Here is an 18,985-nt window from a genome sequence, read left to right on the forward strand (position 1 = left end):
TCAGACGGTGAGCGCTTTAAATACAGTCATCTGAGGGCAGCCTCAAAGATTGGTTAGGATCAGAGTTGTGGAGACCAGCTTAGAGGTCTAGGTCCAGAAAATAAATAATGAGGAAGATATGCGCGCACACACATGTACACACACACACACACACACACACATACATACATGCATGCATACATATACTCCCTGAGAACAGGATGCTGGCAGTCTTACCCATACTGTATCCCCTGCTCCTAACCAAATGCCTGGCACAGAGTCAGCCCTCAAATCTTAAATATTATTGGGTTACATTAGTAACCAAGGGGTTTGGTCTACTGATGTCTGCTTACCATCTTTTCAGGCCTCCTCTCTCCAGCAGTTTCCATGAACTACTTACAAATTCATTTTGCTCTGGTGCAGATAAAATATCCATGACTTGCTTTAAAAAGGTGTGTTTTTGTCCAGTGTCCCATCCATATGTTTAGCTGCCTTTTTAAATTTATGGCTCTGAGGTAGTTCAATTTCTAATCCTTGCCTCTGAAACCTGTCCCACGGGCCCTGTTTGTATGCATCGCAGATCCCTCTTTCCCCATATTTCTTTATTTCTACTCTTTCTGTTCCCAACCTGTATTCTCTTTTTCTGATTATTTCCTATGAAGGGACTTGAAATTCAGGTTGGAATTAAAATTCTCACTATGGCTAATAATGAGTCCCAGAAGTACAACTTGTCATTAGGGAGGGATTGCCATACAGTGGAAGTGCTTTATAACACTGGTGTGGGTAGAAAAATGCTGGCATTTATAGGTAAACTCAGGATAGCATACAGAAATGCACTCAAGCCCAGCAGACGAAATTAATGAGGACTTTGAAATTTTTATCCCAGATGAGATGGAAAACCATTGCAGGTTTTGAGCAGAGTGACATGATCTGGGTGGCAGATGCCCTGCTGGGGGTAAGCACATTGCTGTAGCAACAAAAAAGGGCTCTTTTTCTGGCCTTCCAGGATCAGGAGGCTTCCTGGAAAACAGCCAAGAGACAAGTGTGAAAAGAGCAGAGGGATCAGCTCCAGCTAAGGTCCACAGGTGAACCCCGGGATGGAACGCTCAGAGTGGAAGGTCTGGGCTGGTCACTAAGGGCCTTGCACAACATAAAGGGATTTGAACTTGATCCTGAGGGCAGTGGGGAGCCAGCAAAGAGTTTTATGGAGGGGAGGGACATGATAAGAGACATGTCCCTTAGATCACTCTGGCGGCTGTGTGGAGAAGGGCAAAACAGGAGGCATGAAGACCAGGTGGTAGAATCCAGAGGTGATGGTGGCCTGTGTTAAGTTAGCATCACAGAGATGGAGAAGAGGAGCCAGGTTCCAGAGAAGGCACTCAGGAAAAATCAACAGAAGTTTGTGATTGAGTGGTTATTGGGAATGAGGAAGAGGGAAGGGTCTGACATGGCCTCCAGGTCTGCGGGCAGGGAGGTAGCTGCCAGCATATAGTAACCAAAGTCATGCTTGTTGATAAGATGACTCTGATGGATGGACTTCTTTGTGGGTGTAGAGAATAGGACCAGACTCACCTATAGCCTAGAGCTCCAAAGAAAGGGCCCTAATTCTGTTTACCTCCTGATAAGAGAAGTGGTACCCTATGAGGCAGCTCTGCTCTCTAAGTAACAGTCACAGGTCTGCACACAGTTGTTTTATGAAACCAGGCTTTAGAAAAGGAGGTTAAAGCGTCCATTCGTTTTGCTTGTGGATTGTAATTGCAAATTTGGACTTCTGAAAATGAGACATAAAACTGTTATATCTCCATATGCCTCATTCTGGAACAGCTTGACTTATGCACATTGAGGGTACAGAGAACACTGTGTCAGGCCTGACAGGGGAGAGTTTGTTTTCTCTGAAAACATTCCATGTCTCTCTTTTGGATCGCTGGCTCTCTGTGTTCTCCTACGTGAAGACGGTGGCAGCAGGAGGGAGGCAGGGCCATTCTGGCTGTGCTTGGGATTCAGATCTGATGATGAATGACAAGTACCCTGGCTGCTGAGACCTGTCTGCCCCAAGTTTGGAGGAGGCAGGAGGAGGCTGAGGGCTGGGATAATGAGCAGCCTGTGTGCCTGGAAACCCGAGGGCTAATTTTAGGTTTAACAGCCACCTTGGAGAAGGTCCTTTTAGGAGGCTGCAAGGCTGAAATAGTATGAAAATGATAGGGCTTAGATCATCCTTGAGACGACCCGCTGGATTTGGATCCACTGGCTAGATTTTTATTAGTGTTTCTCATAGATACCAGTATCAGACAGCTGCAGTAATGGCATATGGTGGCAGGGTGGCAGATATCAGGAGGACACGCATTTCAAAGTTTTGATCTGGGCTCCACTGCCATCCCCTTCCCCCAAACTACACTGAAACCTGATAGACTCATTTGTTGGAACAACAAATGGATGTGCAGAAGCTTTCATAATTTATCAAGCGAGGAGGACAGACACCTCACCAGCCTTGCTGTCTTAGTAGTGTCTTTCAGTTTTTGTATTTCTAATCTTACTGAGTCACTTCGGTTTTCAGCCTTTGTGAGCACGAATGGGCTCGTTGGTGTCACTGTTCTGCTCCTTGGCATCTTTTTAGGATCAGGGCTGTTTCATTTGAAGCTGGCTATAGGAGAACCGAGTCAACAAAAGCTTGGTGTGGAACCCAGTAAATTGTCACACTCCATAACAATGTTAACCAGAAAGAGCAAGAGCAAACTTGAAGTGATGTTTTGGTTTCTTGGTCTTTTTGGGGGGAGGGGCACGTTTGGTGGATATATTTGTCATGAGAGAAGTGTCCAGGCGTGGCTTTCTCTCCAGTGATTATATTTTTAGTAAGGCTGCCCATAATCAGGAATAAAAGATGCAGTGAATGTCTGGAAATTGTCTCTTTCCTGTTTCTTCGTCTTGTAACCTCAGTAACAAGACTTCTTAGGGTTGTAGATTTTTAGGAAAGCAAATTAGGATTGAATTAATAAATATTGCAGATGGAGTAGAAATGACTGTCACTGTCTAATGTAGTCTACAATGTGCAAACAAATGTCCTTAGATGTCCTTTGGCACAAACCCATTAAACCTAAATATATATGGTCACTTTAGCCAGGAAGTTATTCATTCTTTTCTACCTCACCGGAGAGGATCGAAGGAAACCATATTAATGTCAGGGGAGGGAGAGCCCTCTAGTGGACAGTCGTCAGGGCTGACAGTGGAGCAGGAAAGAAAGCTGAGAAGTCCAAGAAGGAATGCTAAATTTAGTCCAGCCAGTTGAACTATATTATGTAAACATGAGATGACTTGCCATATCCTCCTCATGATCCAGCCTGGAAGAAGCTTATCAACATATCTGTCATGCAGAACCATCAAGAAAGTACTGTGCTAGTAGGTACTAAAATTAAAATCATTGTTCCTCGGACATACAACATTCTTCGTAGCCCTCACCTGAAAAGCCTGGGAGGGGCAAATTCAGAGAGCAGGGGATGCATTTTGGTAATAAATAAAAATTTGAGTCTAAATTAGATGAGCTGACTCCCCCACCCCTCCCTGGGAGTTGTTATGGATAAGGTTTGATAGGGTTTGCTCATTGTTCCAGTTGCTTCCTTAAACAGAAGAAGGCACCATTCTAACCCTCGCCTTCCCCAAGGCTGTCACCTGAGTTGGGCCGTGATTATCATTATAATTCACTACGTTGTTTATCTTATAACTGGGAAGCAAATTACAAAGCACTTTCTCCCCCAAATCCCTGACCATAATACATGCCTGAGATTGTAATGCCAGATTTTTACAAAAATTTCCATTTTCTCTTGGGTTAGGGTCTGTGGTATTTCTGCTGGTCTCTTATTCCTGTCATTAATTATTTATAAATAAAATGAGAGGAGACTTTAACAATCTTAAAACTTTTACAGTTTAAAATGACTTATTGATATTAATGTTTTAGAGAGAGAGGCTTAAATCACATTGTATGGGAAATACCTGCTGTAGGTGTGCGTTCATACATGCATTCCTAAAAAAATTATCACGTTAGGGTTAGGGCCCCTTGCACATAGCTCTATTATTGACCATCATCCACAAGCCCCTCTCAAGCCTTCAAACAACATGTTTCTATGCAATAAGAACACGACTTTGGGGGCCAGCCCTGTGACCAAGTGGTTAAGTTTGTGTGCTCTGCTTTGGCAACCCAGGGTTTAGCCAGTTCGGATCCTGGGTGCAGACATGGCACCGCTCATCAAGCCACGCTGAGGTGGAGTCCCATATGCCACAATTAGAAGGACCCACAACTAAAAATATACAACTATGTACTGGGGGGCTTTTGGGAAAAAGAAGGAAAAATAAAATCTTCATAGAACACGACTTTGGATGCTGGCCCGGTGGCATAGTAGTTAAATTCATGCGCTCTGCTTAGGTGGCCCAGGGTTTGCAGGTTTGGATCCTGGGCACAGACCCAACACTGTTTGTCTGGCCATGCTGTGGTGGCATCCCACATAAAATAGAGGAAGATTGCCCCACATAAAATAGTGGAAGATTGGCAATAGATGTTAGCTCAGGGCCAATCTTCCTCACACACGCAAAAAAGACACGACTTTGAAGCTGTGCCCCTCAAACCAGTGCAGCAGAGCCAGCCAATGAAAATGCAGACTCAGCACATTTTAGCTAAAACCACAGTTGCCTTTGTTTCTAGTCTGTGACACGAGAGTCTGTGACTGTCTAGTCAGCAAACCTGATTTGTCCTTTTCAGAACATAAAGTGGCTATAGCAAGGATTTGTAAATCCTGTCTATACTTTAAGGACCATCTAAGGTCTCATATTTTCCTTGCAGCCTCCTTGGCCTGATAAATATGACTATTTCTGAACTCTGGGCATCTTCCTCTCTGTAGGACTCACATGGACGCTCGGTCATATGCTGTGTTATATAGCGGCTGACCTCCTCGCATGTGTGTCCTGTTTGCCTGGTACATGCATATGCCCTTGAGGTTAAGGTCAGTGTATTATACATCCTGAGTCTAGTTCATTCACTCACTCACTCATGCATTTGTCCAGTAAATAGTTATTGAGTCCATCTGGGGCTAGGTCCTGTTCTACTCTCTGGAGATACATTGGTGAACAGAACGAACAAGATCCTCTTCCTGATAGAGAGTCCTGTGGGCATGATGAACCTTAAATCCATAACCACAAATGAAAAATTTCCACAGGGAAAAATAAATATAAATTTGTACACTGTGATAAAAGTTACAGAGGAAAAAGGAATATGGTACCCTAAGAAAGATCCTGGATGGCCTTATTTAGATCAGGGGTCAAAAAAGTCCTCCGAAGTGGTGATGTGTAAGCTGAAAACACAAGACACGTGGTGTTCCCTGTACAGCAGGCGCTAAGAAGTACTTATGGCTTTGAGAAATGTGTAACCAGCTCTCAGGTCACGTGGTATCTTCTGACTGCAGTGGCTCCTCCTGGCTGTGTCTTCCATTGCACCTTCACCCCTCCCCTGATTTGCCACTGGCCTGCCTATGTTTTTTCTGGGCTCCCTGGTTCTGATAGTCTTGGAGACCCCTGCCGTGTCAGCTCAAGCTACCATGGAAGTGAAGCAGCTGGACCTCAGTGCTTCTTGCAGAGTTAGAACAAAGGTCATTCTCCCAAATATATTCATGAAACATCGTAGCAGTCTCTGGGACACTTATCCTAACCATAGCATGACCTTGATGGCTATAGTGTTGCAAAGTGAAAAGCACATGGCCTTTAGAATTCAGCAGATCTGGGTTTGATCCAGCCCTGTGACCTTGAAGGGATATTTCATAGTCTCGGTTTTCTCATCTGTAAAAGGAAGGCAGATGCCCTTGAAACTCACAAGGTTTGGTGAGGATTAAAGTAAGGCACCCAGGCACAGAGAAGTAGGCAGTCGCTGAACCTTTGTTATAATTACCTGGCCTCCCTTTCTTCCCAATTTTATGACCCCTCTGAGCCCCAGTTTCTCTTGAGCTCCCCCATTGTCCTCTTTGCTCCTTGATCACATAAAGGCCACCATCCCTCCCTCAAAACCAGCTCCTGGAGGCTGAGTCAACTTCAGTTATGAGACACAATGGGCCACCCAACAGCAGGGAGGATGTGAGTACTGGGGACTGAGCCCAACTTAGTACCACTCCAGAGAACAGCCCAGGGCAAGACAGAGCAACAGGACCAACTCGTGTCATCTGGAGGTTAGTAAAGGATTCAGTCCAGGAGGGGACCTGGGGACACCAGGCAGGGTGATCATTCAGAACCTGGGAGCAGGAGTCAGGAACACACAGACGGAAGCCCAGGTTTGTGGGTGGGGCTTACCTAGGAGGCAAGAAGAGGGGCTGTGATTAGGGCTCCTTAAGACTTAGGGGAGTTTGAGCACAAGAAAGAGTCCATTGGGTCCCCAGGGAAGGGGGTGTCTCCACCAAGACTTGTCGGTAACTGCATTAGTTAGATGTGCCCTGGGAATGGTGCAGGGTAGGCAGAGAACTACAGGAGGAAAACTTCCAGCGGACAGGACATTTGGCTTTATATGCAATTATAATCAAACCCCTCTTATTCCCTTGCAGGTAAGTACGGACACTTCCAGCTTGAGAAAGGCGGATCCCAAAGGTCGGAGTGCACTGTTGGCTGATATCCAGCAAGGAACTCGCCTACGAAAAGTCACGCAGATCAATGACCGCAGTGCACCGCAAATCGAGAGTAAGTGGGCATCTGGGCCAGGCCTGCTGTGAGCCAAGAGCAGGCCGTGTGAGGTTCAGCCAGACACCCCTGGCTTGCTCACGGCAGGGGCCACATTTGTTACCCCAGACACTCATGGGGCCATCTCAGACCTGCCCCATGTACAGGCCACAGGGATGAGAGACTCAGAGCTTCCCTTCCAAGTCTGCAGATGCTTTCTAGCTTATCTTCCATCACTCTCGAAATGCTAAAAAAAAGACAAAAACACTCATGGTGAGATAACTTTTTTTTAATTGTAATAAAATAAATATAATATCAAATTCACCATTTTAACCATTCAGAGTGCCCAATTCAGTGGCATTTATACATTCACAATGTGGTTGCAACCATCATGTCTGTCTAGTTCCAGAACATTTCCATCACCCTAAAAGGAAACCCCATCCCCATTAGCAGTCACTCCCCGTTCCCCCTCTCCCCGAGTCCCTGGCAACTACTGAATCTACTTCCTGTCCTATGGATTTGCTTATTTTGGACATTTCATGTAAATAGACTCATACAATATGTGGCCTTCTGTGACTGGCTCCTTTCATTTAGCAGCACGTTTTCAAAGTTCATCCACGTTGTAGCACGGATCAGCACTTCACTCCTTTTGATTGTATGGCTATACCACTTTGTGTCTATCCACTGTGAGGTGACATTTAAAGATCACTCACCTTGTGTCAACAGAGCCCTCAAACTCAAAAATGAAAGTCTCAAGTTAAAAAATGCAAAGTTTTTGTTTTTCACAAGGAAAAAGACTTATTCTGAATTCTCTCACAGGAGCCTATGACAATAGCTCTCTCTGTCTTCTAGAGTTTGGTAGCATAAAAGGCGCCCTGTGCGGGGGTCAGATGACCCACGTGGAGTTCTGATTCTGCCACCAGGCAACCTCCTGAGGCTCAGTTTGCTCATCTGCAAAATGGGGGTGACGATAATATCTGCTCTTTTTTTTGTCAAGACTGTTGAAGATTGAAATAATATATGCAAAACTATTTATCAATGTAACATGTTATGTCTTCATATACTTTTCAATAATGTACATGATGATAATTCTCAAAGATAGTCCTAAAAATATAATTGTATCTAGTAGTTGTAGTTATGTATGTTAATACACAAGGATAGACAAATTATTTTTAAAGTATTTTCAACAATTACAATAAAAATTAGTTTCTGGTTAGACCCACTGTCTAATTGGTTAAGCCATTTTATTGGAACACTCATTTCCTAATCATTCCAATGCGTAGGTAATGTCTAATATTAATACTCAGAATAATCTGACTATACTGTGCCTTAATTTCCCTGTGTGTACTAGCTTCAGGCTGTGAACACTTTTTGCCAGGAATTCTTGTCTAGGCTGAATGTCTTCTCATTTTACGTAGTTAGTAATCACACACACCTGGAGGGTGGAATGAGCGACACCTCCCCTCAGGGGCTCATGAGCTTTCTCTTCCACGAAACAAAAGGCTCAGGGAAGCGTACAGGGCTCGGGGAGTGCGAGCTGGGGAGACAGAGAAGGAAAATGCCGAAGCACAAATCATTGCAGACCATTACTTCCTGCTTGCAGTTCTGGGCCAGGCTCTGTGGACAAGAAGCTGAAATGACTGACTGAGTTAAATCTGTGGGTTTTCTCTGTCTAGTCCTTCCACAACAACAATCGAGTCGAAAATAGGGCTGGCTCTGTACCTACCGTGTTTGGGTTTTCTAATTTGAAAGGTGCTGCCAGTTCCGCCATCAGCATCTACTAAATGGCAGTATATACTTCCCTTTGTCTGGGTCACTTTTCAGAGTGGTCAGCCACCGATGGTCGGTTCTCCGGTAGGCCTGGAGTGGGTAGCAGACAGGCCTGGCAAACGAGTTTGCAGAGCTCAAGGCAGCGGGTGTTTAGGAAAGACACTGACTAGCAAGGTGATGGTGCAGGTGGGAGGATGGGAAGGCTGCCTAGTGGTGGACAGTGTTAGACCATGGCCCCGGGGGAGAACTGGCTGCTCAGCTCTGCTCACAGGTCTTCCTCAACTTGCCTCTTCTCTCTAAAGGTTCTAAAGGAACCAGCAAAGAAGGAGGAGGGTCTGCAAACTCTCGAGGCGGAAGCACACCCCCAGCCCTGGGAGATCTGTTTGCTGGTGGTTTTCCTGTGTTGCGACCAGCAGGCCAGAGGGATGCAGCAGGTAAGGAAGAATTCAGAATGGCTGCCTTGTGATCATTATCTCCCTAACTTATACAACCAATGGGGCCATCCCCACAGTACGAGCGTGTATTTGGGAGCCTAAGCACTGGAAGTTTCCAAAGCACAGAATTGTTCTCAAGGGACCGTTTAAATCATCCCATTGTAATAACTGAAGAATGAATTGCCATAGTGTATAGTTTTCAGCAATGGTGTGATCATGACCCACATTGCAAAGTATAGACAGAAGATGTAATTCACAACAGAAGATCTTAGTGACATTGCTGTGGGCTCATGGGCAATGTGCGAGTTGTAATGCTTCTCAGTTATCATATCAGTTAGGTATTGCTGTGTGACAAAACACCCTAAAACTTAGGGGCTTTAAACAACCACTTATTTAGCTTACAATTCTATGGGTTGGCAATTTAGGGTGGTCTCAACTGGACTCCTTCTAGTATCTATAGGTTGGGTAGGTGGCTTTGCTAACCTTATATTTCTTACACCTCTGGTGCCTCAGCTGGGACAACTGATGTGACCAATCTATATGGTCTCTCAGTATCTAGCGGACTGTTCAGGGTTTGTTTTCATGGTGGTGGCGGGGTTCCAACAGACAGCACGGAAGTATATAAAGTCTCTTGAGGCTTAGTCTTGGAATGGCACAGCATTACCTCCTACCACATCCTCTTGTCCAAAGCAAGTCACAAGGCCAGACCAGAGACAAGAATGGGGAAAAAGACTTCACCTTTTAATGAGAAGAGCTGCAAAATCACATTTCAAAGATTATGAAATCAGGAGTGAGTGGATGATTGAGGCCATTTTTGCAACCAATCTACTATAATCATTTGTGTTTTAGTGGGTATCAGATATTTTGAAAGTATTGCATTAAAATTCGGCAAATATATATTTATTGTGTGCAAAAAAGTGTTTTCCTTGCTGGCACTTTAGCCAGCAAGCTGAATAAACTCCAGGAATTTCATTAATCTAGGGAATATCAAGCCCCAAACATTCCCGGTATAGAATCTTCTACCATGTGACCTTGCTAACCTTCTCAGTGGCCTCTGTGGCTGTTTGACCTTATGGGTGCATTTGCTGCTGTCACCTATTGGTAAAGTCCAGCAAAGATACAGGTTCTAGGATGCTTTGAGGTCTAACTTGAACCTTCTCAGAGGCCATTTTCATTTCCTCGCTTTGGCCGAGGGTTTGGCGGGCAAGAAAGTGCTGAGATCTTCCTGAATAAAGAGACCTAGCATTCCTCAGTGCCCTCTTTCAAAATTGCTGAGTGGTATCAAACATACATCCTTTGGGATATAAAACTTCCACTAGTTTCTTTTCATAGAAATAAAGATAGGAGAAATAACCCCCAGTCAAGTTTTAACAGAGACCAGCCAAAGGAAGACAGCAGTATTCTTACTTGTCTCTAATAGGACACAAGTGTCAGATGTTTGAGCCACTATGTGAAGACAAGAGTTGATCTCTTTAGAGGAGATTGAAATCTATGATGAAGTGACTAATGATGCCTGTTACGGAATGGAAACTCAAGGACAGAGCCAATAGGTAGATGCATAGACTGAGTGCCATGTCAGAGTAAGTCAGACCACGGCTCTCCTCTCTCAGAACTCTCCCATCAGCCCCCTTGTCATTCAGAGAACAGGACTTCAGCCTTTGCTCCCTACCTCTCTCAATTTATTGCCTACCAGTCTTGCTGGCTCACACCCTCCACTCCAACCACACTGCCCTCCTTACTGTTCTTGCACACACCAGACATATTGCTGCCACAGGGCCCTTGCACTGACAGTTCCCTTGGCCTGAAACACTCTTCCTCGGGTGTCCACATGACTCACTCTCTCTCTTCCTTCAGGTCTCTGCTCAAGTGGTCAACCTATCAGTGAGGCTTTTCTCATCCCATATAAAATACGAGTGCCACCCCCTCACCCCAAATCCCCTCTACCTTGATTTATTTTTTTTGTATTCCTTATTGCCATCTGACATATTACATATATACTGGGTTTTTTTTTTTTTAATTTTTTGTCTTTTCTCTCTAAACGTAAGCTCCGTGAGGGCAAGAACTGCGTTTGGTCCACTGCCTTAAAAATGCCTGGTACGTGATAGGTGCTCAGTGAATACTGTTGAATGGAATGTGTGAGTGGTAGTATGGTTCCTTAGAGCCATCAGGCCCAGAAAGCACAGCGTCTGGTGCTCACAGTACGTTTAGGGGCCCATGATAATGTTTGAATTTCTTTTAAAACCTGAAAAGAAACATGAACTTTTAGCGTCAAAGATTATATTTGTCTCTATACCAATGCAGTCATAAAATGTAATTTTAAGTATTTTTTTTTTTAAGAGGAAGAGGCCCACAAAGGCAAAAGTGCCCAGGGTCTTGGAAAGTCGTAATGTGGCCCTGGCCCAGAGCTCCGAGGGATGGTCACAATAAGATGTGATGAGTAAACATCACTGGTGTGTACAGATTGTGTAATTTCCATTGCATGGAAATGCAACCCAAGGTCTTCTGGAAACATACACACATTGAAGGAAGAAGACATATTTCACCTTTTGATAATCCCCAGGCTCTAACAGCTGCTTCCGTTCGTATCAGCAAGCCTCCCTGATGCACCGGAGCAGGCCTTTCCCCACCCGCTTCACGGTCTCCTTTCGTGTTTCTATTTGGATTTCTAGGGCTAGCATTTGTGTCAGGAAGGCAAACCTCCTCCCTCCCTTCCCTCGGCACCCACTCTCCTTCTCTCCCCGCTGGTCCCCAGCTGCCTGGCTTTCTCGCCTGCACTCACACTGTTGGCTCCTCTCTCTCCCACGGGTCTCACCTGAAGTGGGTGCTGCTGGCTCTCTGCTTCATCCTGAGGGTCTTTGAATCTTGGATACATGGTGTCCTCAGTTACTTAAAAAGTTGGGATTGGTTATGCAGGGGCTGATTCTGATCCTCAAATTTGTTATCCCTTTAAAGTTCATCCAGGAACTGGGTATATAGGTGGGCCTCACCTTGCTTAGGGAGCTGCTTGGTTCCTCCATCTTGATCTCTGTGTACTGTGGAAACAGGTTGAGCACTTGGAGGCAGGAATCCCTGAGCCTCACACCTACCCTAGGCCTCACATAAAATGTCTAATGTCAGAGTTGCCTGTGGTAGATCCTGTCCCTGGAAAGGCCAAGTGGGGGCCTTCCACTCCTGATCATGGTCAGCCGTGTTCTGGCAATGCCTGCCCTTAACTTGACCGCCAGGGGGATCACATCAACAGGGTGGATGCATCAGTGCAAAGGCATTATCTCTTCTAGAACAACCTCAAAAAAATCCTCAACAGGAATAATGACATCACTGCTCTGCCTCAAGAACAGTCATTCCTGAGCTGAGACCTGTAATGAGGAGTGTTGTCCAGGTGACTGTCACATCGTAGCCGGAGGAGGACCATCCATTTGGAAAGCCAGACACTGCCGTCCTGCCCACTTAGCTTCAGCCCGAGTCTCCCCTGCCACACCTTGCTTTGATTGTGCCGGCCTTTGGCATCAGTCCTTGGGGTATGATTCAGCACCTGCCTGGGTAAACACGCTGGAGACTCGGAGGCTGACAAGCTCAGAACCGCCACCAGATGCTGGAGTTTATAAGCCAGTTTGAGAGCTGTGTTCCCTATTCTCCAGCACTCAGGAAATGGAGGGTGTGAGAAGCAGCCATTTTTTCAGGTGTTTTCAATGGCTATTATAAAATATAGGGATGCTGGAATAGGAGAAATTGTATTCCCCAGAATTCCTTATAGGGAGATTTCGGACTGGATTTATTTGGAAGAAATATCTTAATATGCCTCCTGAGGGGACAGTGGTACTCCAAGGACATGTTTAAGCAGTGACTGCAGAACTTCTGTGCAGTAAAGGGGAGAGGAAGTTTTTCTCCTTAGAGGAGAAAAAGGGTAAGAACCAGCAGTATGGTGAAAGGTTGTGCCAGGAGTGACAAGGCCCCTCCCAGGGACCACCCTCCACCCCAATCTTCCACAAAGTCCACCAAACAAAAATTACTGTAAGCAGCTGCTGTTATTGATTTCAAAAGAGGCATTCGTTCAAGTTAGGGTTGATGTGGTGAGGGATCTACGGGGTGAGGAAGCCAGGAGACCAGGAGACAGCGAGCCCCTTGGAAATGGGTGCAAGTCTTTGGGAAAGGGAACTTTGAACTTCCAGAGGCCATGGACCTGTGAGGTTCAAGGTCATTGGACCTGGATCCCCAAGCCGGGGTGTCTTCCCATTGATTTCTGAGTCACCTTATATGTTCAAGGAATTATGAATCTTCTGCTCTTGATGCAGAAACAAAGTCCTTGTTCACAAATGGCTGGGAATGAGGAAAACCTCCCTAGCCAGGAGCTTCTGGTTGGTACCCCTGAGGAACCAAGCTAGGAGGGAAAAGCTGGTTGATGTAGTGGATCACCGTGAATGAGTGTGAGGGTGGCCTTGAGATGAGGAAGGGCAAAGGAGGTCGGGGCAGCCCTGTGCCCGGGGCTGGGAGACTCCGGGCCTTTGGCAGATCAGGGTAGAGGTGGAATGGAATAGGAAGGCTGCCCTGCAGACAGTCTGGTGGCCTGAGCTGGGCTGTCTCAGAGGAGGACAGCACGTTTATGCTGGCAAGGACCTTGGGGCTGGTCCAGTTGGCCCTCTTGTATGACAGCTGCTGCACCTGAGGCCTCTCGGTGGACTCACAAGAAGAGCGTCCACCATGCAGTTGACTGACATCATGCTGGAGAGGTCTGGGGCTTCTCCTTCCTCTATCGCTGAGCTAACGCAGAAATTGTTTCACTTCCAGGTGGCAAGACAGGGCAGGGCCCTGGCTCCCGAGCGCCTTCTCCTCGGCTGCCCACCAAAACCATCAGCGGCCCACTGACCGCCCCTGCATCTCCCACGCTAGGCAATGCAGCCGAGGCGCATGGCGCTGCCAGGACAGTCCCTCCTCGCCCCAGCGTGCCCGCGCCACCTCCTCCCACCCCACCCCCACCTCCTCCACCCTTACCCCCACCTCTGCCCCCTTCCTCCCCCATCAAAGCTCTGCTGGTGTCCCCCCCTGGCCCACCGACCAAAGGGAACCCCCCGGTGGTTGCACCCCCTCTGCTATGCGCGCCGCCCCCTCCGCCGCCGCCCCCTCCCCCCACCCCGCCCCCACCTCCCCCGGCCTCCATTCTCAGTGACAAGGCGGTGAAGCCTCAGCTCGCCCCCTTGCACCTACCGCCCATCCCACCCCCACTCCCTCTCCTCCCACCTTGTGGGTATCCCGGGCTCAATGCGGATGCTGCCAGCCCCACCCAAGACGTTCGAGAACCTCCCGCCCCGCCGCCCCCGCCACCCCCGCCACCCCCACTCCCCCTTTATGCCTCCTGTACCCCGAGGTCCTCTATGCCTGCGCCCCCTTTGCCAGGCGCTAACAACAGCATTGAAGCCCCACCTCCGCTGCCCCCCAAGTCCCCCAGCGTCCAGGCACAGCCACCGAAGCCCAGCGGGCAGACTTTGCCCGCGCCGCCCGCCCTGCCGGCGTCTCAGCCCTACCTGCAGAAGAAGAGACCCGGCCGAGGCCCAGGTAAGCGCTGCGGCTCGGGTCCAGGGCGGCGGGTCAGAGCATCACCTGACTGTTGCCCGCAGTTACGGAGGGGCTGGGGACACAGCCAGAGGCCTGCTCCTGTGAGCCACTTGGGGACACCTCGGATGTCTTAACTCTGGGGATTTTGTTGTAGAACAGAACTATTCGGGGCTTGTTGTGCAGCACAGTAAAAGTATGTCCTATGGGACTTTTTATTGGAGGAATTCGTGTTAGAGACAGGAAACCAAGGGTGAGGGAGGTTGGAAGACTTGCCCTAGATCTTGCAGACCGCAAGCCAGGGATTTTCGCCTGCTGCCTTGCCATAACTAGCTGTGTGACCCTGGGGAACCACTTAGCCTCTCTGTGCTTCCTTCTCCTCATCTGTAAAACGGGGATAGCCAATAGTTCCCTCCTCATGCAGTTGTTAGAACAGGGCCTGGCAACGGTGAGCTCTAGAGAAGGGTTATTTATTCTTATTCTAATCATTCGGATGTCCAGTCTACTCTCTGGGGCAGCTGGGGCTGTGGGTGCAGTTTGTTCCAGAACCAGGTCTCCTGTTAAACTTTTGCCTGAGTTACTGCAGTTTGGCTCCAGCCAGCATCCTCACTGGCCCTCAGTAGATGCGTTTAGCATTCTGCCTTAGTTTTGGCAGGTTCTCCAGCTGACTCAAGAAAACTGAGGGTCTGTATTTTGAGCCAAATGTTAAAAATAATTCCTTCCCATATCTAGCAGAGAGGACTTTGGACAGAGTATACATGCCCCGTGACTGTGATTTCCGTGTAGTGGTGAGGCTTCATTCTCCTTTGATGTCCTTCCGAATGGAGAGCACACCCACACATCCATGCACACCCCCCCCCCACACACACACACTCCTCCACGCATGCAAACACACTCATAAACACCCACATCCACACACACCCCAACACACATCCTTGCTTATACACACACCCACATTCTTTGGTCTTTCAGAAAATCTTTTGATGCAGAAAGTTTCTTAAGTGTGTTTCCTTGCATTAAAAATAATACAAACTCGTTGTAGAGCACACAGAAAGAAAATGAAATCACCCATAATAACATCACCAGAAATAAAAACTGTCATATTTGGATGTGTATGTATCCTTTCATTTTTTTTCTGACTATATCTACATATTTACATAGTTAATACTATTTTATATATATAATTTTCTATTCTTTTATTTAATATTAAAAGCAATGTCAAGTTCTTAGAATTTATTTATAAGCATATTAATATGATAATCAGTGTATACCATAATTCTATATATTTAAGTTGACTCCATTTTTTGTTATTATGAATAGTATTGCAGGAAATACTTTTTTTTAGCAATTGTAGTCTCCATTTTGGATATTTTTTCTAAAAGATAGGTTCCTAAAAGGGAATTCCTAGTACAAAGGGCAAGAATATTTTTAAGGCTCTTGGTCACAAGAGTTTAGGTTTTAATCATTCAACTGACTGGTCACCAGAAGGGCCAGCTTTAGTACCGGTGAGCCTCTTCTGACACTGATTCTTACGTGTTCCTGGGGTGGTGAAAAAAACAATGTTTAGATTCAGAGTGATCTGAGTTCGAATCCTGCCCTCCCCACCCACTTCTGTATTACTTCATGCTGGTGAAGTTTTTTTTTTTCCTAATGTTCTTGAACCTTGCTTTCTTGTTTGACCAATGGAGATGATAATACTAACACCTTTCACATAGGATTGTTGTGACTATTAGAGAATGTGCCTGAAGTGCTTTGATGTAGCTAGGGCTCAGCAGCGTTCTTTCCTTTCCTTCTGTCTTGCCATGTGGACAGGCAGCTTTTCATCCAGGAGAAGGGCAGCAGCCCCTGTGGCCCCTTAGCCGCTTTAGTCTGCTTGTGGGAGCAGGTAAATCCGAGTGGGTCCTGGTACTGAGGAAGGGAAGACCAGAAAGGGGGCAGAGGGAGGCTAGGAAAGGAGAAAGGAAGCTGGGCGGGAGCTGGAGGGCAGGAGCACTGATGGCCGGTGATGGATGGTCCCAGCTGCTGCGTCTGGGTGCCCTCGCCTGCTGCAGAACAGTGAACTTGAGGCCGGGAATGGATGCTCGTCTGGCCTCTTTCCTTGTGTCTTTGGACCTGACACTTAGTTTTCCGTGAATGAAATGAGGGTAATTTCTGCTTCAGGCTGACTGGGGGGAAGAGAAGGAGGTTGTAATGTGAACATCTTGGCACAGGTAATAGTGGTGCGGTTGTCATCACTTCAAGCTGAGTAAAGAGTGGAACACCTGCGCGGATCTGCCAAGAGAGTGGGTTGTTAATGGCCAAATGAGTCATAGAAAAAAGTATTGGTGAAGGAGAGTGAGCTCCCGCAGAGGTCACAGGGAAGGTCTCATGAAGCAGGTAGGATCTGAATTGACCCGGTGGGTCTGGTGGACTTAGATCGCCTGGAAGGAGAGACGAGGGTCTGCAGTGCAGGGGACCAGCGTGAGCAGAAACCCGGGGGCAGGAACAAGCCCCCGACAGCCAGTTCATCTAGCCTTCCTCTGAGCCCACACCTACAGACAGTCCTTGCCTTTCTTAGGACTCTGTTGTGGCTCCCCTTCCTTGGGCTGTGCCATCTGCTGATGAGGGTTGTCCTCATCATTAATATTATCACAGCAGTTAACATTTATTGAGCCCTTACTGCATGCCACGTGACTTCAATCAACTCATTTAACCCTCAACAACCCTAGGAGGTGTGTGTACTATTATGATTCCCATTTTACAGATGAGGAAACTGAGGCATAGAGGTTGTCTTATTATCCCAGCGGGAGAACTGGGATTCATTCCCACACAGGTTGGCTCCAGAGGCTGCCCGTTTACTCCCCATATCATATGACATCCAAAGATCCCAGTACGTTGCCTCTCACAGAAGGTTATAGCATCTGCCATCCCCATTCCTGTGTCTGAATACACGATCTTCTCTGTAAGGGACCAGTGGGGGAAAGCTAAATCCACCCCCAGCACCCCCTGCGAGATCACCCACCACGGAGCTTTCCAGCAGGAGCCAGCAGGCCCCAGCCTGGACTCCGACACAGCAGCCCAGCGGTCAGCTGCGGAACGGAACCCTGCACATCATCGGTAAGCGGGGCCCACCGTCCGCCGTGCTGGCTGCCAGTGAGGAAGTGGTTTCCCCTGGCGCCTGGAGGGAGTTTGCTCGCCCACAGTGCTGTCATTTCAGGGCACTTGCTTTGCAAGAACAGGGGCATCACTGTATCACAGAACAACTTACAGATTGTGTTAAATAGAGTTTCTCTTGAGGTGTTCTGGGGGGTTCCAGAACCCACTCTTCAGCCTTCTGATTGAGATTAGAGAGGGGGAAGAAAACCAACATTTCAACTGTGTGTGTATGTCTGTCTGCCTTCATGGAGAAATCCATGCATAAGCCTGAAAGAATAGAGTGATGTGGACAGGTGAAAGGATGGACGGAAGGCCCACCAGCCATGGGGACAATTAGGGCAAAAGTATGAAGACAAGAAGGAAAGTCACCTAGGGTCAGATGTGACCAAAAAATCTTTGGATCCCTTCGTGGGCTGAACTACTGTCAGATCCAAAGTCTACATCACAAAGCAGGGACGCAGCCCGCAAGAGGGCCACGAGACCCCTCTCCTCTTGCCATCAGGAGCTCAGGGCAGAACCCATTTCCTTTGGGGAGCCCTGATGCCCAGTGGCACACAGGCCAAGTCCCTTCCCATCAGCCAAGCTGAGGACTCCTGTTCTGCCCACCCCCCCCACCCAAACCCTCCCCAGGAGCCCAGGAGGGGCTTCAGGCCACAAGGACTTCACTGGTCCCTTGTTGCTGCCAAGTTCCCCACCGCTGACTCTGGACCCTGGATAGCCCTGGGGCGCTTCTGCTCCCTTTAGAAGCTTCCTTAAGATGTTGGTTGAAGTAAGTTGGGTAGGTGATGGGGAGAGTCTGTTGATTTCACTTCTCCTGTTGATTTCACTTGATTCCTCTTGTCTCAGCTAAACAGTAAAAACTGAGAGGTGGATGGACATCTCAGTGGGGGACTAGCCCTGCCATTGAAACCTGTGCACTGGGCAGGCAAACCTTTGTGCTCCTGGAAATTGCCAAAACTCGGATCATCACAGTAACCACAGTAACTTTGCATTTCCTGTGTGTGCAGATGACTTTGAGTCTAAATTCACGTTCCATTCTGTGGAAGACTTTCCTCCTCCGGATGAGTATAAACCATGCCAGAAGATTTACCCCAGCAAGATCCCCAGAAGTAAGTACCGCCTTGGTAAGCCTGCTGGTTTTCCCTGACCCTCTAGAATTAGGTGTTTGGGGTGCACTGATTGGCCACAGACTGTCTGAAGGATGGAGTCATGATTTCACTGTGCTACTGCGAGGATACAGTGCTATTCATACTCCTAGAAGTTTCAAAACATTTATCTGTCCCAATCCCCAAGAATTCATTTAGAGGCCTTTTACGGAACACCAGGGTTAATTGTTTGGCAGCCGGCTTGGGTGTCTGAATTTACCTCTTGTCCCTCCCTCCCCTGGGCTTTTGACTAGGGGGCTAAACACCCCAAGACAACAGCACAATGGGATACAG

General features: G+C 47.4%; 1 protein-coding gene across 2 annotated transcripts in view; it reads left to right on the forward strand.

Moving 5' to 3' along the window:
• The window catches only part of WIPF3 (WAS/WASL interacting protein family member 3), a 90,010-nt gene that overhangs the window by 55,968 nt on the left and 15,057 nt on the right, over positions 1 to 18,985 (forward strand). For both annotated transcript variants that reach the window (XM_070616125.1, XM_070616126.1), the window contains 5 exons: positions 6,549 to 6,681; positions 8,733 to 8,864; positions 13,650 to 14,414; positions 17,358 to 17,507; positions 18,554 to 18,655. In XM_070616125.1, the coding sequence (XP_070472226.1) occupies positions 6,549 to 6,681; positions 8,733 to 8,864; positions 13,650 to 14,414; positions 17,358 to 17,507; positions 18,554 to 18,655 (1,282 nt within the window). The remainder of the gene's footprint in view (positions 1 to 6,548; positions 6,682 to 8,732; positions 8,865 to 13,649; positions 14,415 to 17,357; positions 17,508 to 18,553; positions 18,656 to 18,985) is intronic.

Source organism: Equus przewalskii, chromosome 4 (genome assembly GCF_037783145.1).
Source record: "Equus przewalskii isolate Varuska chromosome 4, EquPr2, whole genome shotgun sequence".
Classification (NCBI taxonomy): domain Eukaryota; kingdom Metazoa; phylum Chordata; class Mammalia; order Perissodactyla; family Equidae; genus Equus; species Equus przewalskii.